Below are 23,040 nucleotides of genomic sequence, written 5' to 3'. Positions count from 1 at the left end.
GGGGGGCTAAGGGGGGAGGACTTTAAGATTATTGACATGTCTCCGAAACTGGTTTGACGTATGCGGGCAAAAAACTCTCTCCTTGCTGGATGAGAATGATTTTTCAGTTCTAGCTACGTATGCGGACATCTTGTCTATCTGGATGTGCAGCTTACGATTTGCACGCAATGACTCCTTTTGCGGCTCATTTGGTGTAATCGGTCGAGACTGCTCCAGCTCCTGAACGAAAATCAGCGAATGATCTGGGGTAGTTTGCTTAAACGGCCGCACCAGAGATGAAAAACCACTTGTCGACACTTCCATCGATCGGCGCAGGGGGAATGTTTTGTCCGGGTGGGATTTTGGACAGCTGGCTCTGGTCGACACGGTCTGGCGAAGCTTGATTTGTGACATTGGCCAGGTTGATGTCACCACGTTGTTGTTTGCCAGTGACCAGTCGGTCCCATGCATCGCTGCACTCGCGGATGATCTCCTCGGCATACTTCTTGTTCTTGCATTCACCGCTGAAGGCGAATTGGTTCTCGGGTTTTCCATCTGGGATCTTGTAGATACGGAACCATTCGTTGGTAGCGCGGAGGAGACCAGGAAGGTGACGCTCAACATCTTCAATGTCGTTCAGTTTGGGAGCGAGCGGGTCGTGGATCTAAACCTCCCAGTCAGTAGGGTAATGACTATTCTCGGCAGATAGACGTACGTCAATGACAATGATCTTCCAGTCCGTCTCTTCCTCGTCCAAGAGAGCCATGACTCCAAGGACCTTGACTTGCTTGACCTGACCGGTATAGCCAACCAGCTCACCGATCTCGCAGACGTCGAGCGGGTCATTGTCGCCCTTGGCCTTTGTCTCAGGGTGAACAACGTTTGGGTCTTCCCAGGTCTGCAATTGTCAGTCTATCGTATGCCACCGTCTTCGCATGCCACTCACCCTCGGGAAGGCACCATAGTTCCAGAGGTAACCCTTGTGAGGGAAGCAGTTGCGGACGAATCGAAGCTTTCCTTTCTTGACGTCTTGCTTGATAGGGTTCCTAGGTCAATCGCGTCAGAAGATCATAGGTATGAGGGAAGGCTTCGAGCTTGCATACAAGAATTCGTCTTTGGAGATCTGTTGATAAAAGTCAGTGGGTGCTCTTCGGACGAACGGATATGAGAAGAGGACCAACCTCAAGCTTAGCATTTGACCATCTGGGGATTTCTACAACCATGTTCAGGACAGTCTGTTGCTCATTGGCGTAGAGAGGAATATCATGGAAAGGTGAGACAGGAGTGCCAGTCTTGTCTTCAATATAGCATCGGTATTCCGAAGTGTGCAAAGCACCAACCTTACGAGGTTGGAACTCTGAGGGCTGCTTGCTGTAAGACATGTTGGCAGGAGAGGACGAAGGAGCAGTAGAGAGATGTCGAGAGATAGCTTCCGAACGTTGAGAAGCTATGATGGCGGAGGAGGGACGGAGGAGAGGAGAGGAAATGGATTTTTGAGTCTGCGTGGTGGGAGCCAGGGCGCGGGGTGTTTGCGTCGACGATTGGCGGTGAAATGACGATGGGTTGTGAGTGGCAGGAATTATCTTCTTGCTGCAGGATCGCGGGCTTATTTTTCGCCTGAATGGAGTGCTCAGTATTGTGACAGGAGACTGAAGCATGTGCATGTGCATGAGAATGAGAATACAGAGGGTAGATCCTCTATTATGGCAATCTTAAGCTGTTGCTTTGACGATGATGCACCTCGGCCGCAATGGGAAAATAGCACTTATCTCAGTCACAGTACTCCGAGTTTTCTACGTGACCGAATCGGAGCAAATGCCACCCAATGCGGCTCTCACAGTATCTTGATAACCGTGGATAAAGCAAGGCCCCATCATGGCCAAATCTATGTAAATTCATGAGCACGTGATCTGGCAAAATTCCCAAAGCAACGGCGATGAGTCTGCGTCTGCTCATGTGTCTCCACGACCTGTCGCAATACCCTTCATATGACTGTCGGCCATGTTGTACGGTCGCAGTCTCTGCTACGACGCAGTCTATCCCTCATAACGCCCTTTCGCTCCTTCCGCGGCTCTTCACCCAAAATGGCCTCCCCATCGGCTGCCGACAATTCTACTCTGAACTTCCCTCACGTTCCCATCCCGAAGAATGGCGTCGACTACAGAGGCAAAGTCGTGCTCGCTCCTATGGTTCGTTCTGGAGAATTACCTTCGCGCCTACTGGCCTTGAAATATGGTGCAGATCTTGTATGGGGACCGGAAACAGTTGACAGATCTATGATTGGGACGACTCGATACACAAATCCTCGAACGGGCTGCATAGAATGGAGTCGCAACTCAAATAACCAAAACCCGGATGCGCCGGCAAAAGAGTCGATCATATATCGAATCGATCCAAAGCGCGAGTCGGACAAATTGATATATCAGATCGGCACTGCTAGCCCTGAATTTGCAGTGGACGCTGCAAAACTTGTTGCTCCTTATGTATGTGGAATCGACGTCAACGCAGGCTGTCCAAAGCCGTTTTCTACTTCAGGAGGTATGGGTGCGGCTCTGCTGCGAACACCGGACAAGCTGTGTGATATCTTGACTTCTCTTGTGACCAACGTGGGGATCCCACATGAGATTGGCATCAGCGTCAAGATCAGACTACTCGAAACGCCCGAGATGACTTCTGCACTGGTCAACAGACTCTGCAAGACTGGCATCACTGGTTTGACCATTCATTGCAGAACAACACCCATGCGGCCTAGAGAACGTGCTATTCGTGAGCAACTGCAAATGATCGGCGAAATCTGCAGAAGCCATGGTGTCGCTTGCCTAATGAACGGCGATGTCACATCCCGCGACGAAGGCCTGGCTCTTGCCAGAGGATACGGAGTTGATGGAGCAATGATTGCTACAGCCGCTGAAGCCAACTCCTCAGTCTTCCGACCAAAAGATCAGGGTGGTCTAGCTCCGTGGCAAGAAGTGGTTAAGGAATACCTGAAGCTAGCGATCAGCGTGGAGAACAGGTACACCAATACGAAGTTTCTGCTGTCTCAGCTCATGCCAGGAAAGAATCCAAACTATCAGCGCATTCAGATGTCCAAAAGCTACAGCGAGGCACTTTCTATTCTGGAGATGACCGACTCCGAGATTGTGGAACAGGCAAAAGAGGTCGACCACGTTTTGAAGCTTGATGTGCAAAGAACCACCAAGGCGGACATGAGGCGACAGAATAAGCAGCAAATGAAAGAGGGCCAAGCCAAAAAACAGGAGAAGAAGAGAGCTTTGGAACAGAAGCACGACCGGAACGAGCGCGACCAACATCCTGGCCCAGAGCGGACGAAAAAGCAGAAAGCAGAAATAGCTGCGGAAAATGCTGGCTTTGACGGTGTCGGGCAAGGTGCCATGGCGATTGCTGTGTGACACGTAATCCAGAGGACGTTGACTTCTTCTACCAAGTCTACCCCTCCAAACGGATTTCCCACCCCTCCTGTTGCTACGATGGTCCCCAGTGGCATCAACAGTTGCTCTCTCGCACTGTTTATCCGCCAGTCGACGCCGCGCAGATTGATGGTCGTCCTCGAGAGTACGGCGCCGAGTTTCGCCTTCACATCGCATGAGCTTGGAGCTTGCGAACGAGATCTGTGAGGGTTAGAAGCAGCACTGGGATGCACTAAGAAGCTAGGCGAGTAGTCCTGCTAGGACTCGGGGAAAGTGAGCTTTCAAGTTGTACAACTGATCTTGCACGAAGCGTGCACCCTGACATTTGTACAATGAGCATCGAATGGGAACTCCTCGTAGTAGTACGTCTCCGACGCCATCCCCGCTCGACGAATAGCTCCAATATGCATACATGTTGTACAGACAAGGCCAGGATGTATCTCAGCGATTTATTCGCTCAGTCGCCTTTCCCTCCTATCCAAGACCCGAGACATCGTCTCGAAACTAATGTCCGGAGACAATGCTTCGGAGACGTTACCTGTCTTCGACTATTGAGCGTTGCCGCAGTGTTTTCTCGAGGCCAGTTAAACCAGCACCCTCACAAATGGGTCCTGAAGATGGCATGCGGCGTAGCAAAGCATTTCTGCTAGACTCGTGAGGAATCATGGTCTCTCATGCTGATCAACCAGACAGCTCTGCTTTCCGATCCGATGCCCTAGCATGCCTGTTCACTTCCTCCACAATTTCCTGTAAATCGACTCCCTTGGAATTCTTCTCCTTCGCTCCCGTGTTCTCAAGAGCATCTGCGGCCCAGCTATATTTTAGTGTCTTGCCATCTTTGAAGCCTAGCTCTAGGATAGCCGGCGCCGTGGACGTCCGGGGAAATTGTGTGGTAGAGATCTTAATTGTCTTGTGCGCTTCGGCGGGGAGGGCGTTTAGGAATAATCGTGGAACCTTGGATGCGGCTTGGAATGGGTTAAAGGCTGTTTTGAGCGAGGTGATGTACGTCGTTATCATCGTGGAAGAACTGTCTCGTAGGACAGCGGCGCTTTGACTGAAGTGGCCGTGCTGAAGGCTGTATTCGTGGTTTCGTCTCTGGATGCTGATCTGGTGAAATCGGTCAAGTCGATCGATCTAGTCTCTCCACAAATATCTGGCAAAATAACCTTGAGCAGCCTACGCAGTCGCTCAAACAAATTCTGCCCAAGCTTCCACCAATTTTATTGCCGTCGTCGTCGTTGGTGGTGCCATCGGAATTGGGAAAATCAACGCCAAAGAAATTCCGGAGATGTTTGCCGTGTTTGCACTTGCGGAGGTATTACTTGGTCGCAACGCCAACAACCTGCAACGTTAACCATACCAACATGTCACGCTCTCTGAGCCAGCGGCTACAAGCCCTGGCAGACTCATACAAGGATACTCTGAATCATATTCAACAACTCCGGACATTCTCCGCCGCGTCATGTCCCGATCCTAACCCAGACGAACGGCGAGTTGAACTTGCGAACGAAATCCACGACAATTTAAAAGCGCAGGAAGACACCTTGGAGATTCTCCGACAAGAATTCGATGATGACTCAATATCCCGATCAAGACGAGGTTCCTTCGGAGGGGATATAGCAAATGAGCGCGAACGCAACGCAGACCTACTCGCTCGACTTGCCGAAGACTTGAGGAGTGCCAGAGCGAACTTCAGGAGGGCGCAGCTTGCAGCGAAGAGAACAGCTGATTCCGAGAAAAAGAAAGAGCGCGAACAACTTTTTGCAGATCGAAAGACCGATGGCCATGCTCGAGTCCGCCCTACACACGAGAAGTTGACGCAAGACGAGCTGGCATTGCGGTCTGCTGAGGATGTCACTATGGGGCTGCGACGGGTGCACGGTCAGATGGAGGCAGAGGTATCAAGAGGGCAGTTTGCGCAGCAGACCCTCGACGAAAGCCAGGTGGCTCTGAACAGTCTGAACGAGAGTTACGCTGGTACCACAGACTTACTGAAGGCTTCCAGAGGGTTTGTGAGCCAGCTTGTGCGCAGCAGTAAGTCGGACACATGGTTCTTAAAGAGCTCCTTCTACATACTGGCGGTCACAATAGCCTGGTTGATCTTCCGACGGCTTCTCTACGGGCCTCTCATACTATTCGTTTGGTGGCCGCTTCGTGCGATGTGGTGGTTCACCATGACGACTATGGGGGCGATCGGTCTTGGGAAAGCTGAGCTGGCTTCGTCGCGCATACAAAAGCCGACTATGTCACTCTCTATGGCTGGCATGAACGCTAGAGGAATGCCAACGCACAGTCCAGGTGTACAATTCAGAAGCGTGGGATTGCCCGCGAAAGGTGGTGGATGGGATAGAGAGCCTAAGCAACATGAACCTGGCCGTGGTGATGAGAGTATGGTCGAGAAAATAGGGCGTATGACAGAGCAAGGCACGAATGTTGACGACATTACTGAGGACGAACGTAAGGCTCAGGAGGAGCAGCCTCGGAATACCAAGAAGCGAATGATGGAAGTGGAGGTAGAGACTCCAGCTGCGGGGAGAGACGAATTATAGGCCCGTGTAGCAAGGAATTGTCCTGCTGTATCAGTGACGGTCTCTCTCACCTGTGGCAATGGGAAAGGTGGCCTTCACACTTCCGGCTCCTGGATGCCACAGCCTCGTAGCCTCGCGTGTCCACGTGACCACCACTTTGAGCGCGCCAAGCCCAATTAACGCGACTTTGATTAAGCGCGTCTTCCTTACCATGTCATCACTGAACAACGTTCGAGTCTGCAAGAAGACGTTTGACATTGCGAGGCTCTGGAGTGGTGTTCGGTTCCAGGGAGACTATCCGTACAGTTTCACTAGATTGCCCTCCACCGGTACTACAGAATGGCGAATTTCTTCGACAACAAAGCTCGCGCCCTGGCGGCGGCGTCGGCCTCAGGTTCAAAAGCAAAAGTGAACGAGCCGGTAGTTGCAGCTCCCCGGTTGGCACCTTGGGTCGAGAAATATCGTCCAAGATCCCTCGAAGATGTACGGGCGCAGGATCATGTCGTCCAGACACTGAACAGAATGGTCCACGCATCAAACCTACCGCATCTGCTACTCTACGGACCACCAGGAACTGGCAAGACCTCGACGATATTGGCACTCTGTCGTGAACTATTTGGCCCGGAGTTATTCCACTCGAGAGTTCTGGAGCTCAATGCCAGTGATGAACGAGGCCTTGCCGTGATCAGAGAACGAGTCAAGCAATTCGCATCTCTGCATCTCGTCAGCGCACCCGCTTCAAAAGAATATCGAGAGCGCTACCCATGCCCTCCTTTCAAAGTCATCATCCTTGACGAAGCCGACTCTTTGACTCAAGATGCTCAGGTCCGCTCTTGTCATTATTTGATCTCGCTCGAGCTGTTGCTAACCTCTTCAAAGGGCGCCCTGCGACGAGTGATGGAGGTACACAGCAAGATCACACGCTTCTGCCTATGCTGCAACTATGTCTCGTGAGTTCCTCAGCCTTTGGGCGACATATTCATCCATTAAGCCGTCGCGTCTTGTTCCAATTGATGGTGACCATACTGACACGAATATTGTATGGCAGCCGCATCATCGATCCGATTGCATCTCGATGCTCAAAGTTCCGCTTCAAAGCACTTGAGGGCGGTCAAGCATCAGAACGAATCCAAGAAATCCTTACAGCAGAGAAAGTCAAGTACGAAGATGGTGTGATTGAAAGAGCGCTGAGAGTTTCCGATGGTGATCTCAGACGTGCAATCAATCTCCTTCAGAGCGCTGCTCGTCTCGTTGGCGCCACAGAGCAAGCATCCAACGGTCAAGCCTCGAAGAAATCGAAAACGATCCCAGACGACTCCGACGAAGAGATGGCAGACGTGGATGATGCGAAAGGCTCTTCGACGACGGTTCACCGCATCAAAATCTCCGATATCGACGAGATTGCAGGTACATTCCCGCCAGACCTCACTAACGGGTTAGTCAAAGTCCTTCAGAAAGGAAACATCCGGAACTACAATGCCATCGCCGCACAAATCACCGACATTGCTGCATCGGGATACGCAGCTAACGAGGTCTTGTCAAGCTTGTACAGCAAACTCATCTTCGACGATCTTGTGGATTCGAAGAAGAAATACAAGCTGACGCAGATGTTCTCAGAGTTCGATAAAAGACTGGTGGATGGTGTGGATGAGCATCTCGCTCTTCTTGACCTGTCTTGTCAGCTAGCAGGCGTTCTTGCAGCGTGACGGGCCTTTGTTGGTACCTTTTGCGGGAAAGCACTACCGTATCATTCGTGGTAAATGGGGGAGTTCAAACATAAGCGACGGCGTTACACTTCACAGGGATGGGACTTGATAAGAAAGATCCTTGACGTGGGAACAGTGTGGGCTAATGCGCCCTGACACACGATCTGTATCAAACAACGCCAATCAAGTTCGTGGACTTCATGCGATCTTCACCAGCTTCGTCTTGACTTCATATCCGTCATCACCCGGAATGACCCGCCCGTCAGCCGTCCTCTTCCTCCGCTTAAAGGCCAGCTGTACCGTTGTATAGTCTTCCGAGACAAAGAACACCCAGCTCTCCGACCATCGTGCCTCTCGAGGGATGATCTCGGCCAGGTCAGCATCTTCTGGCACTGGATGTTCGGCGTCATAGATATACCCCGCGTCTTCTTCCTCAAGGATCATCTTCTCCCGCGACACCATTTCTATCTGCTTGCCGTCCCAGTGGCCCTCTTTGCCTGTGCGCGATAGAACTCGAATCGCCCGCCTTCGCAGATCAGGGTGACGACAGAAGCAACATGTGATGAAGAGCGCGGGGATCACGCCGGCATCGAGGCTTATGGAGGGCAAAGTTGAGACCAGCTGTTCGCATAGTGCCACCACTGTCGAGAACTGTGGAAGCAAAGGATCATACGCCATCTCGTCGCCGAGCTTCAGGCCCGTGCAGACGAGGATGGTGAGGTAAGCATGGCTCAGTCGCAAGGAGGTATGGCGAGCACTTGCCGCAGAGTTGGACGACGTAGCGCTACTCGATGTGGCCGTGCGGAACGGGCTGCTGTCGAATGCTTCCCTCCATTGTCTGAGTGTAGCCAGGAGCCGGCCTTGCCAGAATCCCAACATTGGATCATAGCTCGAGTATGCGATCTCTGGTTTCCTGATGGTGCTGCCAAAGTGGTAGACTTCATTCGTCAGGAGCAGCATAGAATGCCAAGCGTCATCGAAAGTGCTGAAGTATGGCGGTATGTTGAAGCCGACTGTCTCGTCCGCCCCTGGGCTGTTGGCTAGCTTGAATTCAGGCTTCTGACTGCCGAAGTAGACTGACTGGATATCCATCAAAGCGAATGAATAGGATATTTCGTCCAGCGTCGACTGTGCTTTTTGCGGTAAGACCAAACTGGTAGTGTCCTTGCCAGAGACCTTGCTGCTGTGCAGCTGTCTGAGTATTTGTCGGCCATGGTTCAGGTGTATCAGGGCCTCTCCATATCGTCCTTCGATCAGGTCGAAAGTGAGCAGAACCAAACAGACAATCAGCACGACTTGAAGCTCCTCGAAACCCGTCCTTGCGATTCGCTCCCACAAGCAGCGTACAGCCTTGTCGTAATGGGCGTAAGCCGCCGTCGTAAACGGTGTTGAAACTGCGTTTGCCACGGCTGATCGGTTTTCACAATAGGCCCGGTGAGTTCCACACAGCGCCAGCATTGCATGAAGAATCGCCGGTTCGTTGTGAGCAGCTGAAAGGACTGTGTGGGTCCAGAACCGGCTCAATTGATGTGTCGCCATGTCGTGAACAGTATATCGGCGACAGAAGTCATAGGCGCTGTAGTCTGGTTCAGATAGCTCGGCCAGATTCTGCAAGGTCTGGTAGAAGCATTGAGAGTCCACCGGTCTAATACTCTGCTGAGACTCATACTTGATGGCGTGATGGCTGGTGGTGGAAGGTCGTTGGAAGGTAGAGACGAAGATGGAATAACCTTCGCAGACATACTTGGACCTTGTACAGCGAAGACATGCCGGTTTGGTTTCATCGCATTTCAATCTCCGGGCTTTGCAGGTCCGGCAGCCTGTACGGACTGGAAAGCTTGTTAGCTCAGAATGAGCGCCGTTCTACCGTCGTGAGACCGTGTACGGACCCTTAGAATGTCCCTTTCTCGTAGATATCATCATCTCGAAACGGTCGTTACGTGGGCTTGGGGCCGCATTCCTGGTACAGACGCCTTCAAATCATAAGACGCGATGACTCGCAACGATAGCGTACCGGCGATACTGTGTTAGAGACATAGTTACAGCCAGCGATGAATATGGATAGCTTGATGGGGAAGTTAAGCAACAGCTGCAGCTCGAATATTACGATCACATCAAGGATGGCTGAGGCCTGATATTTTGTGAGGCACGACGTCGGCCACTTACGTCTAGAACAGGGCTGCTATAATGTTTATTTGAGTGGAACGCAGCCACTTATGATAGGTAAGAGTAATTTAGACCCCTTGTGGGCAGTCTTGAAAGTCTCTTTTTCAAGAAAACGTAAATTTGTCCTTCTGATGTATGACTATAAATACATTGTTCATATCTCTACTATCCTCCTTTGACCAGCTTACATCCTCCGCTTTGAAAACAATGTTCTTAACGCCGGCGCCTCCACAGCGGTAGCCTTGCCGTCCCCGTCGACACTGATGATGAACTCATCAAGCCCAGCATTTCCATACTTGATAGTGTCGACGTCTGACCACTGGAAATTGCACTCTCTCCTCAACACTGCATTGGGAGGGTACTGGGATTTTGCAGTCTGCCACATAGCGCGGAAGGCAAGCCGTCCATCATCTCGGAGATTCATGTACTGAAGGCTCCCACCTGCCCGACCCCAGATCAACGAGAGCAGCTCGAGAAAGTCGGTACCATTGTGAACAAGCTGTGTGATGCGTAGACCCTGATGGTCTGGAACGACTTGCAGCGAGATAGACGAGTTCAGTCCGTCTTGTGAACTGAAGGTACCGACCAAATTGGCGGCGGCAGCTTCCCTTGCCGCAGCTTCTGCAGCAGGAATCCAGGTGGCAAGTGCGAGCTCAGACAATGCGAAAAGAGTGGGAGCTCCGGCCTCGGGAGCTCCGATCGATGCGACAAGAGCCGCAATACCTATATTGTGGTCGGGAGACAAGAACAACCATGCGTTGTACCCACCATATCCGCCATTTTTCGTATACAAGTCGACCACTCGAGACTCTTTCGAGCCAGGCCCGACGGGGACATCCATGCGGACTATCTCCCAGGGCTGGCCAACGGATGAGAACTTCTGGCTAGAGTGCGAGATAGGTTTGAGCCATTCACGAGTGAGGCGCTCTGGAAGTATCGAGGACCGAAGTACTGAACGACCGAGTTCTGCAAAATCTCCGAGAGATGCCCAAGCACCGCCAGCCCTGCAGATATCATTAGCTGTGCACCCAACGATGGGAGAGGTGCGCGGTACGGGTCAAATTCTCCCAAATCCCCTTCGGAGGTGTTGAGTCCGGCCGTGTCGACCCTCATAGTATTGGAATCATTTCGAGGGGACTTCCAAAAAGTTCTTCTCAGCTGGAGAGGTTCAACCAAGGCGGTTTTGAAAGCGTCTGTGAATGCTTCTCCAGTGATGTTCTCGTAGGCCATGGCCAGCAATTGGTAAGCTTCATTGGAGTATGTCGGAGTCTGCCACGGAGCGGTCACAGGGTGTTGCTCCAGAATGAGTCTGAGTGACTCTACTACATGGTAAGTACGGTCTTCGGACTATCGGACGTCGTACAGCGTACCTGCAACGGAACAAGGCTCCAACCCTGGTTGCCCGCAAGCCGTAATTTCAGAGGTGTTGAGCGGAGGAAATCCGATGGTGGTGATACCAGGGACATCAGAGATATCGCTGAGCGAGTCTGCGTGGGTTTAGCCTTGCACCAGGTTGGAGATTAATATGGAAGCAACGCACAATCTCGCGGAATGCCACTGATCTGCCCTGCCAGCGAGCCCAAGGTCACCTCCGACCAATTGAAATTGTAAACCGAGTTGCGAACAGTGAGTCCTGTGAGCTCCGGGATGAAACTGGTCACTGGTTCTGACCAGTATTTACTACCGAGCTTTGCAAGGATGGTGTAGACGGTCAACATTTTGGTGACGCTTCCCAGTCGATACAGAGTATCTGTATCAAGCTTTGAGCCAGTCAGGCGCTTCTTGATCTCAGGTGAGGAGCCCGTGTATTGATATTTTGCGAGCAGCGTATCGGATTGCGTCGAGAAAACTCCAATAGATATTGTGGTATTGACAGCATCAACTGGTCCCCAGGGCGTCGTCCCGTTTCGGATGGCGTCTCCCATGAGGCGCGTGAAGGTTGATTGAGCATCACGAATGGCATGCGTGTCTGTCCACTTGTTCGGTAGAGGATACACTGGGCCGAGAAGGCCGCAATGGGTGAGCTCCGTTGCGTGACATTTGACGCATGTCGTTAAGAGCGGTATGAAGAAGCAGGCGAAGTTTAGGAATTGCATTGTCAGGTAGGACTTGCATCGGAAGAGATGATTCGAGTGCATGAATAGATCAGCAATTCGAAGTCGTGTCTCACTTTTATATACCATATCCCAAAATTATCTCATCCCGATGTTCAAGATCATTGCGCCACAGTCAGGATTGTCGTCGAAGAGGACCAACGAGACACCGTCATGTTACGAGCACGAGCTCAGAGCAGATCATGGATGTTCGAGCACTCGGCGCAGGTAGACGACAATCTCGCTTTCGACTTGGTTAGAAGTCAACGTCGCATCCCACTTGTTTTAGGCCACCACCTGTTCCTCAATGAGAGCGCCAATGGAACTGGCATGTTTTACGAGGGCTGAAGTGGTATCGAACCTCTAATAATCCAGCCTCACTCCGCAATGTTTATCAAGCTCCACGGGGTACAGTGACTGGGAGCGAAATAGGTAATACTAAGGTAAGGTGAGGTGGTGAGGCAAGCTCTTGGAAAAGGGCGGATGGGGTCTTCTGCGTCCACCAATCGTACCCCTGAGTTTTGCGAGCGCCAGGATATCAGCTCCACCCTCGAGACATCGAGGATGTGTACTTGGCCTCATGGGTATGCCGGAGTGGCTGGACAACGTTCAATTGCCTTGTGACTCTTCTATTTCAGGAGGTCATTGAAACAGCTCACAAATACGCAACAACAGCTTCCCGTTGCCACAGAAGCCGAGGAGCTCGTCACAGCGACTGGCAACACGGAGGTTGAGAACCTCGAAAGCGTCGGGGGGTTGCAGAAACAGGTCGAGAAACTGCTTGCCTATGTCTATGAAGGTGTACGGTGCTGTAGGAGCCGGAAGCAGTCCTTCCAACCGCAACGTATGAGAGAGTAGCGCTTGCTCTAAGAGTATTCCTCCGATCACCCGACTCAAACCTGCTCTACGTGGAATACCCAGCCATGACAGGGATGATGCCGGAGATTTCGTTGTTGGCTTGTCGACTGGTATTGTCAGCGGATGCGTTAAAGGCTCCCACCCCCTCATTTCTCTGCGGACCACACATGGGTCAGTAGCGACAACAGATTCTGGGGAGCTATGATCGTCTTGTTGGAATGCTCTACTCTTTGGCGTATCAAATGCTGGATCTGCTGCCGACAGAAAAGGGGGAGGTAGGGGTTGACTTCGACAGTCTCGATGCGACGTCCACAAGCTCGAAAGTAGCTGGCATGCTTTGCGCCAAACCTCTGAGCCTCGCCCCGGCTCCCATATTGATCGTCATTGACCGCATGGAGGAATTCGAGTGAGACACAGAAGCAGAGATTGGGGCATTAGCTGCAATCTTTCGCGGACTAGAAGGGAATCGCTCTCGGACATTGAAGGTTCTCTTTACTTCAAGCAACCGCTCCTTTGCCCTCGTCGAATATTTGCAAGGTGATGAAGTCGCCATTATCGACACCAGTGTCCGCAATTTTAGCGCTGGCCGTGGCGGCAGAAACGCCGTCCATAGTATAAATGCTCAACGGCCTCGGTCAAAGCCAATTCTTCCGGCCTGGCAGGCTCAGATTTCCATCTCAGGCTGGTCTTTTCTTCACAAATGTCTCAAGATCTTCTCGAGTGACCACACCCAGGACGAACTTGCGACCGCCATCTGTGACGACCGCAAAGTCTTGGGGCTCTCCAGTTGCGAGTGGCCCGATGTTTTCGAAGAACCCCTCCAGTTCGAAGAGCTCGGTCTCCAGACTGATCGTCTTGTAGGTCCGCTTCCCTCTCTTGAACTTGACCATGGCCTTCTCGACAGAGTCCGTGGGTTGGAGTTGGCCCGATTCGAAAAGCTGTTTTAGTCTGGCTATCGATAGGTAACCCAGAAGGGAACGCGTATCGTCAGACACAACCGTCAAGTGGGAGTAATCGTGAGAAGAAGCTGACAGCATTGCCGAAGAGAGCGAAGTGTTCGGAGAGGTAGAGAGAGCTGGTGGGAGATCCAGATCTGCGACTGTCGCACCCCTGTATTTGTCGGCCCAAGCAGACAGGGTCTCAGCGTGTTGATCTTCGTCTTGATCTTCTTCTGGTGGTAGGCCATCAGCGTTGGGAACGATGGTTTTGCCCAAGTGTACACCATGTTCGAGAACGTGTGCCATGCTTGCCGTATCTCGCTGGTAATGTTCTCCCTTGACGTGCCGTCTCGCCTCGTTCGACACCACGCACGTTGAAAATATTATTATTTGGAGGATAGTAGAAGCTGCGAGTGTGGAAAAGTGACGTTCACATGCATAAGTGATAACCTCAGGACAAGACGGATAATGCGGAGTTTGACACCAGCCCCAGCCAGTCGGCCTACCAACAACCACGCCTGTGACGCAGCCAGCTATCTTGCTTTGGCATGGGCTTCCCTTGCCTGTGCCCTGCATCCTTGAGCTTCGAACTATCCCAAACCTCCACCTCTTTTCTATCGTCATCTTCCGTTGTCGCTCATTCCAGCTGGTGGCCCATCGACCTGCTACAGCATATTCATCCCTAAAGACTCGAGGTAACCAAAGCCATCACTTCCGAGGACTTCCTCCAGCCTGCGCTGCCCCTCGGCTCCATTGAAACGCGGAGATAAGCTGATCTGTGGCCAGCACCATGGTTGGGCTCTTCCCAAGCTCAGAAGCCATCAGACAGGCTTTCTGTCCTACTTCTCCCTACTACAAACCTAATGCTAAGCCAACCGAGCACCCCCAGAAACGCCCAATCTTTTCAAGTTGGAGCGCTGCCGACACTGCGAAGGATCTAGGCAAAGCTGCCCAAAATGAGTACTCGAGGATGAGCGAGAAAGCCCAGGCCAAGGCTGGAGGCATCGAGCTCTATTCAGCCAAATACTATGCTGCTTGTACTGTCGGCGGTATTCTAGCTTGTGTACGTCTGCTTCTTGCTCCGGTCGCATTCTTCAGCAACTGACCGCTGCGCAGGGTACCACCCATACAGCCGTCACACCTCTTGACCTGGTCAAGTGTCGTCGCCAGGTCGACCCCAATCTCTACAAGGGCAACTTTGAGGCATGGAGGAAGATTAGCAGAGCCGAGGGCCTCCGTGGCATCTTTACTGGTTGGGGTCCGACATTCGTCGGATACTCAGTCCAGGGTGCTGCCAAATACGGCTTCTATGAATACTTCAAGCACTTGTACAGCGAGCTGGCTGGAGAGGAGAATGCCTCCAAGTACAAGACCATTCTGTTCCTGTCGGCTTCTGCGTCTGCAGAGTTCATTGCCGATGTTGGTCTCTGTCCATTCGAAGCTGTCAAGGTCAGGATGCAGACCACTATCCCTCCCACTTTCACCGGCACCGTGCAAGGTATCTCGTCAATTGTGGGCAAAGAAGGCGTTAGCGGGTAAGTTCTCGGTCTGAGTGCAAAGCACACAGATGCTCACGTGTCTGCAGCTTGTACAAGGGTCTCTATCCTCTGTGGGGCCGACAGATCCCATACACCATGATGAAGTTCGCATCTTTCGAGACCATTGTTGCTGCCATCTACAACTATCTTCCTGGTCAAAAGTCCGACTACAACAAGGGCGCGCAAACTCTTGTGGCCTTCACCGGTGGTTATATGGCTGGTATCCTTTGCGCTATCGTTTCTCATCCTGCCGACGTGATGGTCAGCAAACTGAACGCGGATCGTGCCCCTGGCGAAAGCTTTGGTGGTGCTATGAGCCGTATCTATTCCAAGATTGGCTTCGCTGGCCTGTGGAATGGTCTGCCTGTGAGAATTGTAAGTTGGCGATCAAAGAGTTAGTCACAGCTTCGTACTAATTGACAATTTCAGGTGATGATTGGTACATTGACTGGACTGCAATGGATGATTTACGACTCCTTCAAGATCTTCATGGGTCTACCTACCACTGGTGGTGGTGACGACAAGAAGACGGCCAAGACCTAGACTCTCGATACAACCACAGAAGGGGTGGGAGAAGAATGGGTGGCCGCAGTGAGATCTGTACACGGGACACGGGACACGAGACGGACTTTAAGAATGGTAGCTAGCCAACTTGGTTCTGTTTTTTCACGGATAATGAATTGTATTGGTACGCACGGGTACGGCATGTCCTCGCTGCTTTGCTCCTTACGCTCAGTACGTGCTCAGCAGAGCATTGTCCAAGGTGACTTAATTGGTCGCTGATAAAGGCGCAAGAGCGCGGACTGGCTTGACTGATACAGGGCTGGGCACTCGGACTCTAGCATGGGCTTGGCCAATGTAGCGGGGCACGCGGGACCAGTCAGACGTCATTATCAGCCGAATGACGAGTGATTGTCTATCATGCCACATGCATTCAAGCCTATTACTTTTTGTCACCCATTGTAGTCATGGCTTTTCTTGGGCTTCCTCATATCAGGTTCCAACAACGCTCTTTTCCTGCCCTACTGAATCTTTTCTCTCTCATCGAATCTCTAAACACTGTTCCATACCCTTCCCCGTAATCCAAGCGAACCAGCCGAAGTCATCCTTCACATACTGTATCCCACAGCGAAGTACAATAGTAAGTGCTATCCGATTCCTCTACGATTGCGACAACCTTTGCCACCCCCCTTGGTGCGGTTCGTGGTATTTGTCCACCTCGCGTCCACCTTCGACCAAAGAAGCAACCGAGCAGAGAGACTTACTGTTCAAACAGAAGCACAAAATGGCAGCCAATGTCTCACACGGACGTGGGGGTAAGGTTGCAAATCCCTGAAAGACATGGCTTGTGACGTTGACGTTTGCTAGGTGCCGCGAACATCGGACCGGACCCTAACACCTATACTGACGGTGAGATTGTCCGCGAAGGACCTGTGGGCAACCAGGGAGATGGCCCGTATTCAGCAGGACGAGGTGGCGCAGGCAACATCGACCCCGATGGGGTGGTAGCTCCTGGCGCCGCACCACACGATGCGGATATCATTCCGGAGCCTGCTCTGAGAGTGACCAAAGAAGAGTCTCACCACGTTGGACGAGGTGGTGCCGGAAATGAAGCTCACGTACACGAGGAAAAGAAGCATGAAGGCCTGGCAGACAAGATCAAACATATCTTCAGCAAAGATGGGAAGAAATGAAAGTCAATAGAGACTGGAGGATATGGTAATGCATTAATGGAAGATACCCACACCGATTTTATTTAGGCGAGAAAGATGGGCGAAAAATGATGGTTGGCTGCAACGTTTACGACACTCAGCCTGAGAGAGATGAAGTACGGATAGTTTATGGAGAAATGAGAGATCATATTGCAGACACTACTAGTAGACCTGTTGACGAGTTGCCATGTGAGACTGCAAGGAATACTTTTGGTAATCGCACGCCCTCGTTCTGGGGCCATCATCCCTACAAGCCATCCCAAGCCATGCCGTGCCATCCCAAAAGTACGGATATCGAGACACAAAGGGCGTCCACAAGTAAAGGCTGCGATCCGAGCCAGCACGAGGCGTGGAGATCGCGGCCATCATCGGCCCAGTCCGAAAGCTTTGCTGTTCAGACATCCCACCACGCAGTGCCACGCCCACCTAAAGTGCATCCCCCTCTTCGACTGGCACCCAATGGGCGCCCAACCGGTTGTTCTGGGGGCACGGGAAGCCTAGAGTGGTGATGCGTTGGCACTGTCATGTACCCAGTAGATCCAGAAGCCACAACCCAGAGTTCAGCTGACTTGCCTGTCACTTATTATTTCATATCCGTCCACTTGATTCCTCGCCGCACTGCCAGCAGCAATCAACATAAAGAGGATGGAAGTGCCGCAGCCTGAAACTTGAGAGTCTTGTTGTTTTCATCATTGTTTCATGATCCTACTTCTTCGCTAACCGTTACAGTACCATTAATGCATTGATTCTTTCCCGCACTGGATTCGCCTGCGGTTGCTGTCATTACTTAGCGCCGAGGTCCCTCCACGACGCGACTTTTCATGATCTAATTTTGTTTCGTTCCGATCCACCGAGTTGCAGCGACTCTTGTCGCGATTCTGCTCTTTGAAGTTTCCGACCTGCAGACATCCTCAGAATCAACGCGACTGTCAACGACGTCGAGCACATCCGATTTACGCGTATTCGTCGTTGTTTCCAATGGCGTCAACAGCATCTGCGGCCGAGCCATACCCTCCGAATATGCCGCTAACACCGGGCGAGTCTGACCACGAGGACACAACCCAGTCATCTCCCATGGTGGGAAGAAAGCGCAACGCAGGTGAGATGGAAAATGATGGTGAAAAGAGCAACACCTCAGGGGCGGACCAAGACCAGGGCCAGGGCGTGGGCGTGACGGAAACCATCGAGGCCGAGGTCAGCCCCGATTTTACAATCGAATGTCCTCCACGTCCAAAGCGTCCTACACATTCAAAGCGCCCTAGACGTCCAAAGCGCAAAATACCGTCAGTTCCGGACAACGTGCACATAGAGGAGGACGCGCCCGTGCTGGCGCCCAACCTGCACATTAAGTACGCGGTGAGACCGGGCGACAAGTGGGCGAAGTTGCTAAAGTTTAAGAATGCAAAGTGTAAGTGCGAGCATACACCAGTCGCGCAGCCATTAATCAAAGTTCTCTGCTGCCACAGTCAAGGATCCTGTCGCCGTGATCTACTCTTCAGGGCAGATAGTCTACGTCAACCGCCATACTCCCGTTCGACCGTGCCCACCCGCCGAGGCAACCGAAGACGAAAAACTCCAATACGACAAGGAAAACCTCTGGGTAGGCTTGATATCCGATTTCAGGGCCGAAAATCAGGAGAAGGTCTATGCGCGAGTGTTCTGGTTGTACTGGCCTGAAGAGCTACCAATGGGCCGACAGCCGTACCACGGAAAGAGAGAACTGGTGCTGAGTAATCATGTCGACATAATTGAAGCGCAAGCCATTGCATCGCACGCGGAGATCAGTCAATGGGATGAGAATGATGATTCAAACAAAACGGTGCTGCAGGAGCGGTATTGGCGACAAACGCTGGACCTCAACAAGTTGGCGAGAAACCCGGACCACGCGTTGAGCAAGTTACGCCAATTCTGCATATGCGGGGGGTACGACAATCCGAGCCTGGATATGTATCAATGTCACAAGGTGGGATGCGGTATGTGGAATCATGAGGCATGCCTGGTCAAAGCTATTGAAGAAAGAGCTTGGGAAAAGTTCAAGAAAGGCGCCTTGACCCATGAAGTCCAGGAGCGTGAAGAGAGCAAAGGTCTTGCTCAGAAGGTGGGAGAGGCAGTCAGCCATCTTGCAGACCGGGTATTTGGCAAAGACGAGGTTAAAGCTGAGCCGCAATCAACCACCACGGCTATAACCAAAGGCAACAAGAAACTAAAGGCGGCAACGGACAAACAGAAACCTTGGACAGGCAAGTTACAGGGCCAAATCATCAAGGTGGAGCGAGGTGGCGCCGACGATACTCACTATGCCACGGTGACTCAATACGTACCAAAGTCGAGCAGCAAGTCAGCTCCTTCTGACTTCGAACCCGAGATATGGCAAATGAAGATGGGTTGTTTGAAATGTGGCGAGGCCCTGAACTAGGCAGCTTGTTGTCCTTGGGCATATTGTTCCTTCTCACACTTCTGTGGATTGGCATTTGTTTTCAGGAGGAGGCGACCATGGTTCCTTGACTCTACAACGCGGCTGCAAGGCGTCTGGAAAAGCGATGGGGTGGCACGGTGGTTATTAGGTGGCCGCGCTTCGTGATAGCTTGGTTTGCATTTGCTGCCCAGAAATTGTATATGGTTCTGACTGGTCTTCTATGCTTACGTCAAGAGACAAAGTAATGCTCGTATGTACCTTGTAACAGTACCTCTGTAGTCCACCTTGAATGGCCTGTGCGTTGGAACATGTGCCCAGCTCGATTGGACCATATTGAAATCATGCCACTTTTTCTGTCCACAGCTTGCGTACCAGAAGAGCTGACCCTTCAACAAGTAATACATACCTAGATAGACTCCCTAGTAGGGTGCCTGATACGGGCACGATCCAGGAGCTTCCTAGTAATCCCGAGTTGACATGTTGAAACTTGCCTGCGTTGCGTTGTGGGGTGTCCTCAGGTATGAAAGGTTCCGGTACTTTTGCCGCCCGGCTCAGAAATCGATATAAAGCCGTGTACGATGAGTTGGTACAATACAACAACAACCTCCTCCTGGCTGCCTCCCAAATTCAAGCCGGCATCAATCTTTGATTCGACGAGGGAAACGGCGATGGCGAGGCTGACAACATGGTGGAAATGGTCGCGAACTTTCCATGCGTCATCGATTTGTTCCTTCCCATCGCTACCATGACTCTGGGTTCGCTTCTTTCGTACTCCGTACCAAGTTCGCTCTTTGCCCCAACATCCTTGACCCGAACAGTCCATCACTTGTACAATTACCCCAGTCTTCATTCTTTAGAAAAGGCAGGTTTATGGTCTCTCACTTTCAACGACAGCATTCTTCTCGTTCACTAAACAATTTTTATCTACTGTTATGAGGACTTCGGTGACTCTTCCAACGACACTCATTCTTCCAAAACTCGCTGACACACCCACACACCCCATCTTTCGCCACCAGGCAGCAACTTCGACCTCAGTCGGCTCGGATTTGAGCCGATGCCGCATATCTGCCGGCTCCTCAAACACTCACGCACAGACATTGAAAGCGGTTGCTCAGAGTTTCATTGTGCTGTTGATCGCCTTATTGACCTGGAGACCCTTCTTAAAGTCTTCGAAGCGGATTCCCTACCTAGAAACCTTTGACTACAATTTGTCTTCTCAGAGCACGCCTCAACATGAAGAGAGGAACCGATGACACGCTTGTGGCGGCCGGCGAGGGCCTGCAAGGCGAAGACGCTGTGCCTGCAAACACCACAGCTGCTGAAAATGAATCCTCATCGCTGAGAGTATCTCCTTCGCCGAGTGACGGCCTAAGTACTTCCGAAAAGTTACCACAGGAAGCAAATGGCACCACCACTAGCCCTCCGTTCGACGAAGTCCCTGTCGAGCGCCCTGAGAAACCCGAGTTGACGAGGCAAGAATCTCGAGCAGACAAATTTTCAAAGTCGAGAATCGTTATCATTATGTTCTCTCTTTGCATGGCTCTATTTCTAGCTGCTTTGGACGTCACCATCATCACAACTGCTTTACCAACCATTGCCGAACACTTTCACGCCTCAACATCAGGCTACACCTGGGTTGGTAGTGCATATCTCCTAGCCAATGCCGCCAGCGTCCCACTTTGGGGCAAGCTTTCTGACATATGGGGTCGGAAACCCATGATCTTCTTAGCCAACATCATCTTCATGGCTGGCAGTCTTATCGCGGGCATCAGCAATTCCATTGGACTACTCATTGGAGGGCGAGTCATCCAGGGCATTGGAGGTGGTGGTCTAGTCATCCTGGTCAACATCTGTATCGCCGATTTGTTCAGCATGAGAGATCGTCCAAAGTACTACGGCATAGTAGGCATGGTCTGGGCAATTGCCTCAGGCGTTGGGCCCGTTATTGGAGGTGTTTTTACTGAAAGGGTCTCCTGGCGTTGGTGTTTCTACATCAACTTGCCCTTGGACGGTGTCTCGCTGGTCCTTCTCACATTCTTCCTCAAGCTCGAGACCCCGAGGACTCCTTTCTGGGCAGGTATCAAATCCATCGATTGGGTCGGAGTACTCGCTATTGTTGGTGGAGTGGTAATGTTCCTGTTCGGCATGGAGTCGGGGGGTACCGAGCGTCCGTGGAACAGCGCGTATACCCTCTGCCTGATCATCTTTGGAGTGCTTACTATCGTGCTCTTCTTCATCAACGAGTGGAAGTTCGCCAAATACCCGGTCATTCCGCTGCGACTGTTCAATGATACGTCCAACTTGGCCTCTTTGGGAGTCTGCTTCATTCATGGGTTCGTCTTCATCGCTTCGAGCTACTATCTTCCCATCTACTTCCAAACGGTCCTTGGCGCAACACCTATTCTCAGCGGCGTGTACCTATTTGCATTAGTCCTCAGTTTGTCATTCATGTCGGCGGCGGCTGGCATTTTCATCAAGAAGACAGGTCGATACCGAGAACCGATTTGGTTTGGTCTGTTCATGATGACTCTTGGCTATGGCCTCTTCATCGATCTGGAACCCCGGGCAAATTGGGCCAAAATCATCATCTTTCAGATAATAGCTGGCATAGGAGTCGGACCGAATTTCCAAAGTCCTCTGATTGCTTTACAGAGCCATGTCAAGGGTCACGATATTGCCGTGGCTACCGCCACTTTTGGATTCATCCGTAATTTGTCGACTTCAATCTCTGTTGTTCTGGGTGGCGTGGTCTTCAGCAACGAGCTGTCAAAGCAGAAGGGCAAACTTGAGGATGCCCTTGGCCCGAAACTGGCTGCGCAGTTGACCGCCTCGAGCTTCGGAGCGACCGCCGATGTGGTTCGACGTCTGACTGCCACCAAGCAGACCGCGGTCCATGAAGCCTACACCTCAAGTCTGCAGAAAATGTGGATCTTCTACACAGCTTTTGCGGCATTCGGGATATTTATCAGCTTGTTCATCACGAAGAAGACGCTGAGCAAGGTGCACCAGCAGGCCAAGACGGGTCTTGCAGAGCAAGAGCGCGTGAGACAGGAGGAAATCGCGGAAAGGCAGGCTAGACGGGGCACTGCTGATGCAGAAAAGGGAGGACAGTAGGGAGTCTCTACCATTCTTGGGTCGTGTAAGAAGGGTAAAAGCATGGCGCATCGACGGGACAGAAATATCATGTGAGCGATTCAGGCGGGAGTTTTTGGGACAGTACAGGACAACCCTAGGCACTTGTGTCCAGTCGAGTGTTATCCTTACTCAACATCATATGCATTGATCAATAAACAAGTCTTCTCCGTTTACGAACCTGGCTCGTCTCGTTTGTGGTGCTCAAATAGTACACCTGTTTTTGGCTCGCAGATAACTCTGCATATAGTAGTTGGCTTTAATCTCCACATAGGATCACTGAAATACTATCCATCACAGCGAGGGGATAATCATACAAGCAATATTTGTCTCTCCGAAGAACTCTGGAATAGTGAATTCGTCGAGGTGTCTTGTGTATCGTTAATGATCACCGTGGTTGGCTAGCTAAGATATGTAGACCAACTGGGGAAAGCACCACTGCATATAAATGTTGCCGAGACTGCCTGCAGAAACCCAAAGGTATGATGGCACACCGGAGATGTACCGAGGTTGCCAGTGCTCTCGAACTGCAGGTGGCTCGAAGTT

The 23,040-nt window shown here is 51.7% G+C and overlaps 12 protein-coding genes across 14 annotated transcripts; 7 read left to right on the top strand and 5 right to left on the bottom strand.

The window, feature by feature from the left end:
- Positions 1-6: 6 nt before the first annotated feature.
- On the bottom strand, positions 7-1,801 carry PV05_04937. Of its 2 annotated transcripts, XM_013461394.1 has the most exons (6): positions 1,161-1,801; positions 1,083-1,102; positions 926-1,025; positions 695-877; positions 271-643; positions 7-219 (listed from the first exon to the last, which is right to left on the bottom strand). In XM_013461394.1, the coding sequence occupies exons 1-6, from the start codon at positions 1,647-1,649 to the stop codon at positions 185-187; spliced, it is 1,200 nt and encodes a 399-aa protein (XP_013316848.1). In that variant the 5' UTR covers positions 1,650-1,801; the 3' UTR covers positions 7-184. The 2 variants fall into 2 exon arrangements, with proteins under 2 accessions (XP_013316848.1, XP_013316849.1); XM_013461395.1 differs by having other exon boundaries at positions 7-643.
- Positions 1,802-1,891: 90 nt separating this feature from the next.
- Positions 1,892-4,141, top strand: PV05_04936 (uncharacterized protein). The gene has a single exon (XM_013461393.1). It carries the CDS (start codon positions 1,968-1,970, stop codon positions 3,387-3,389), a length of 1,422 nt encoding a protein of 473 aa, XP_013316847.1. The 5' UTR covers positions 1,892-1,967; the 3' UTR covers positions 3,390-4,141.
- Positions 3,659-4,641, bottom strand: PV05_04935 (uncharacterized protein). The gene has a single exon (XM_013461392.1). It carries the CDS (start codon positions 4,422-4,424, stop codon positions 4,089-4,091), a length of 336 nt encoding a protein of 111 aa, XP_013316846.1. The 5' UTR covers positions 4,425-4,641; the 3' UTR covers positions 3,659-4,088.
- A 130-nt stretch (positions 4,642-4,771) lies between these two features.
- PV05_04934 (uncharacterized protein) lies at positions 4,772-6,026 on the top strand (the record flags this gene model as incomplete). Its single annotated transcript, XM_013461391.1, has 1 exon — positions 4,772-6,026. The coding sequence occupies one exon, from the start codon at positions 4,772-4,774 to the stop codon at positions 5,954-5,956; it is 1,185 nt and encodes a 394-aa protein (XP_013316845.1). The 3' UTR covers positions 5,957-6,026.
- Positions 6,027-6,141: 115 nt separating this feature from the next.
- PV05_04933 (uncharacterized protein) lies at positions 6,142-7,924 on the top strand. The gene is made up of 3 exons (XM_013461390.1): positions 6,142-6,760; positions 6,815-6,885; positions 6,984-7,924. Exons 1-3 carry the CDS (start codon positions 6,275-6,277, stop codon positions 7,639-7,641), a joined length of 1,215 nt encoding a protein of 404 aa, XP_013316844.1. The 5' UTR covers positions 6,142-6,274; the 3' UTR covers positions 7,642-7,924.
- PV05_04932 (uncharacterized protein) lies at positions 7,840-9,315 on the bottom strand (the record flags this gene model as incomplete). Its single annotated transcript, XM_013461389.1, has 1 exon — positions 7,840-9,315. The coding sequence occupies exon 1, from the start codon at positions 9,178-9,180 to the stop codon at positions 7,840-7,842; it is 1,341 nt and encodes a 446-aa protein (XP_013316843.1). The 5' UTR covers positions 9,181-9,315.
- Positions 9,316-9,934: 619 nt separating this feature from the next.
- PV05_04931 (uncharacterized protein) lies at positions 9,935-11,969 on the bottom strand. The gene is made up of 4 exons (XM_013461388.1): positions 11,348-11,969; positions 11,178-11,294; positions 10,862-11,126; positions 9,935-10,811 (listed from the first exon to the last, which is right to left on the bottom strand). Exons 1-4 carry the CDS (start codon positions 11,943-11,945, stop codon positions 9,992-9,994), a joined length of 1,800 nt encoding a protein of 599 aa, XP_013316842.1. The 5' UTR covers positions 11,946-11,969; the 3' UTR covers positions 9,935-9,991.
- Positions 11,970-12,518: 549 nt separating this feature from the next.
- Positions 12,519-14,108, bottom strand: PV05_04930 (uncharacterized protein). The gene has a single exon (XM_013461387.1). It carries the CDS (start codon positions 14,000-14,002, stop codon positions 13,436-13,438), a length of 567 nt encoding a protein of 188 aa, XP_013316841.1. The 5' UTR covers positions 14,003-14,108; the 3' UTR covers positions 12,519-13,435.
- A 132-nt stretch (positions 14,109-14,240) lies between these two features.
- PV05_04929 lies at positions 14,241-15,963 on the top strand. Of its 2 annotated transcripts, XM_013461386.1 has the most exons (5): positions 14,241-14,391; positions 14,483-14,759; positions 14,813-15,231; positions 15,282-15,609; positions 15,664-15,963. In XM_013461386.1, exons 2-5 carry the CDS (start codon positions 14,487-14,489, stop codon positions 15,775-15,777), a joined length of 1,134 nt encoding a protein of 377 aa, XP_013316840.1. In that variant the 5' UTR covers positions 14,241-14,391; positions 14,483-14,486; the 3' UTR covers positions 15,778-15,963. The 2 variants fall into 2 exon arrangements, with proteins under 2 accessions (XP_013316840.1, XP_013316839.1); XM_013461385.1 differs by having other exon boundaries at positions 14,241-14,759.
- A 217-nt stretch (positions 15,964-16,180) lies between these two features.
- PV05_04928 (uncharacterized protein) lies at positions 16,181-17,108 on the top strand. Its single transcript, XM_013461384.1, has 3 exons — positions 16,181-16,375; positions 16,511-16,550; positions 16,603-17,108. The coding sequence occupies exons 2-3, from the start codon at positions 16,520-16,522 to the stop codon at positions 16,926-16,928; spliced, it is 357 nt and encodes a 118-aa protein (XP_013316838.1). The 5' UTR covers positions 16,181-16,375; positions 16,511-16,519; the 3' UTR covers positions 16,929-17,108.
- Positions 17,109-17,521: 413 nt separating this feature from the next.
- Positions 17,522-19,663, top strand: PV05_04927 (uncharacterized protein). Its single transcript, XM_013461383.1, has 2 exons — positions 17,522-18,354; positions 18,413-19,663. The coding sequence occupies exons 1-2, from the start codon at positions 17,925-17,927 to the stop codon at positions 19,360-19,362; spliced, it is 1,380 nt and encodes a 459-aa protein (XP_013316837.1). The 5' UTR covers positions 17,522-17,924; the 3' UTR covers positions 19,363-19,663.
- Positions 19,664-19,944: 281 nt separating this feature from the next.
- On the top strand, positions 19,945-22,674 carry PV05_04926 (uncharacterized protein). The gene has a single exon (XM_013461382.1). It carries the CDS (start codon positions 20,596-20,598, stop codon positions 22,474-22,476), a length of 1,881 nt encoding a protein of 626 aa, XP_013316836.1. The 5' UTR covers positions 19,945-20,595; the 3' UTR covers positions 22,477-22,674.
- Positions 22,675-23,040: the final 366 nt, after the last annotated feature.

The sequence above is a fragment of the Exophiala xenobiotica genome (genome assembly GCF_000835505.1).
Source record: "Exophiala xenobiotica strain CBS 118157 unplaced genomic scaffold supercont1.3, whole genome shotgun sequence".
NCBI classification, from domain to species: Eukaryota; Fungi; Ascomycota; class Eurotiomycetes; order Chaetothyriales; family Herpotrichiellaceae; genus Exophiala; species Exophiala xenobiotica.
Note: the sequence above shows the minus strand (reverse complement) of the source record. Positions and strands in the feature narration are given on the sequence as shown.

What these genes read in the sequence shown, in the direction of transcription:
- PV05_04937 (XM_013461394.1), bottom strand. Translation starts at nt 1,649, where the DNA reads ATGCACATGCACATGCTTCAGTCTCCTGTCACAATACTGAGCACTCCA. An exon ending in GGTCAAATGCTAAGCTTGAG is followed by an intron (nt 1,103 to 1,160) that starts GTTGGTCCTCTT and finishes TTTTATCAACAG; the next exon opens with ATCTCCAAAGACGAATTCTT. An exon ending in ATCTCCAAAGACGAATTCTT is followed by an intron (nt 1,026 to 1,082) that starts GTATGCAAGCTC and finishes CGATTGACCTAG; the next exon opens with GAACCCTATCAAGCAAGACG.
- PV05_04936 (XM_013461393.1), top strand. Translation starts at nt 1,968, where the DNA reads ATGACTGTCGGCCATGTTGTACGGTCGCAGTCTCTGCTACGACGCAGT.
- PV05_04935 (XM_013461392.1), bottom strand. Translation starts at nt 4,424, where the DNA reads ATGATAACGACGTACATCACCTCGCTCAAAACAGCCTTTAACCCATTC.
- PV05_04933 (XM_013461390.1), top strand. Translation starts at nt 6,275, where the DNA reads ATGGCGAATTTCTTCGACAACAAAGCTCGCGCCCTGGCGGCGGCGTCG. An exon ending in CTTTGACTCAAGATGCTCAG is followed by an intron (nt 6,761 to 6,814) that starts GTCCGCTCTTGT and finishes ACCTCTTCAAAG; the next exon opens with GGCGCCCTGCGACGAGTGAT. An exon ending in CTATGCTGCAACTATGTCTC is followed by an intron (nt 6,886 to 6,983) that starts GTGAGTTCCTCA and finishes ATTGTATGGCAG; the next exon opens with CCGCATCATCGATCCGATTG.
- PV05_04931 (XM_013461388.1), bottom strand. Translation starts at nt 11,945, where the DNA reads ATGCACTCGAATCATCTCTTCCGATGCAAGTCCTACCTGACAATGCAA. An exon ending in CAGTGGCATTCCGCGAGATT is followed by an intron (nt 11,295 to 11,347) that starts GTGCGTTGCTTC and finishes AAACCCACGCAG; the next exon opens with ACTCGCTCAGCGATATCTCT. An exon ending in GGAGCCTTGTTCCGTTGCAG is followed by an intron (nt 11,127 to 11,177) that starts GTACGCTGTACG and finishes ACCATGTAGTAG; the next exon opens with AGTCACTCAGACTCATTCTG.
- PV05_04930 (XM_013461387.1), bottom strand. Translation starts at nt 14,002, where the DNA reads ATGGCACACGTTCTCGAACATGGTGTACACTTGGGCAAAACCATCGTT.
- PV05_04929 (XM_013461386.1), top strand. Translation starts at nt 14,487, where the DNA reads ATGGTTGGGCTCTTCCCAAGCTCAGAAGCCATCAGACAGGCTTTCTGT. An exon ending in GGCAAAGAAGGCGTTAGCGG is followed by an intron (nt 15,232 to 15,281) that starts GTAAGTTCTCGG and finishes ACGTGTCTGCAG; the next exon opens with CTTGTACAAGGGTCTCTATC. An exon ending in ATGGTCTGCCTGTGAGAATT is followed by an intron (nt 15,610 to 15,663) that starts GTAAGTTGGCGA and finishes TGACAATTTCAG; the next exon opens with GTGATGATTGGTACATTGAC.
- PV05_04928 (XM_013461384.1), top strand. Translation starts at nt 16,520, where the DNA reads ATGGCAGCCAATGTCTCACACGGACGTGGGG. An exon ending in TGTCTCACACGGACGTGGGG is followed by an intron (nt 16,551 to 16,602) that starts GTAAGGTTGCAA and finishes GACGTTTGCTAG; the next exon opens with GTGCCGCGAACATCGGACCG.
- PV05_04927 (XM_013461383.1), top strand. Translation starts at nt 17,925, where the DNA reads ATGGCGTCAACAGCATCTGCGGCCGAGCCATACCCTCCGAATATGCCG. An exon ending in AAAGTTTAAGAATGCAAAGT is followed by an intron (nt 18,355 to 18,412) that starts GTAAGTGCGAGC and finishes CTGCTGCCACAG; the next exon opens with TCAAGGATCCTGTCGCCGTG.
- PV05_04926 (XM_013461382.1), top strand. Translation starts at nt 20,596, where the DNA reads ATGAAGAGAGGAACCGATGACACGCTTGTGGCGGCCGGCGAGGGCCTG.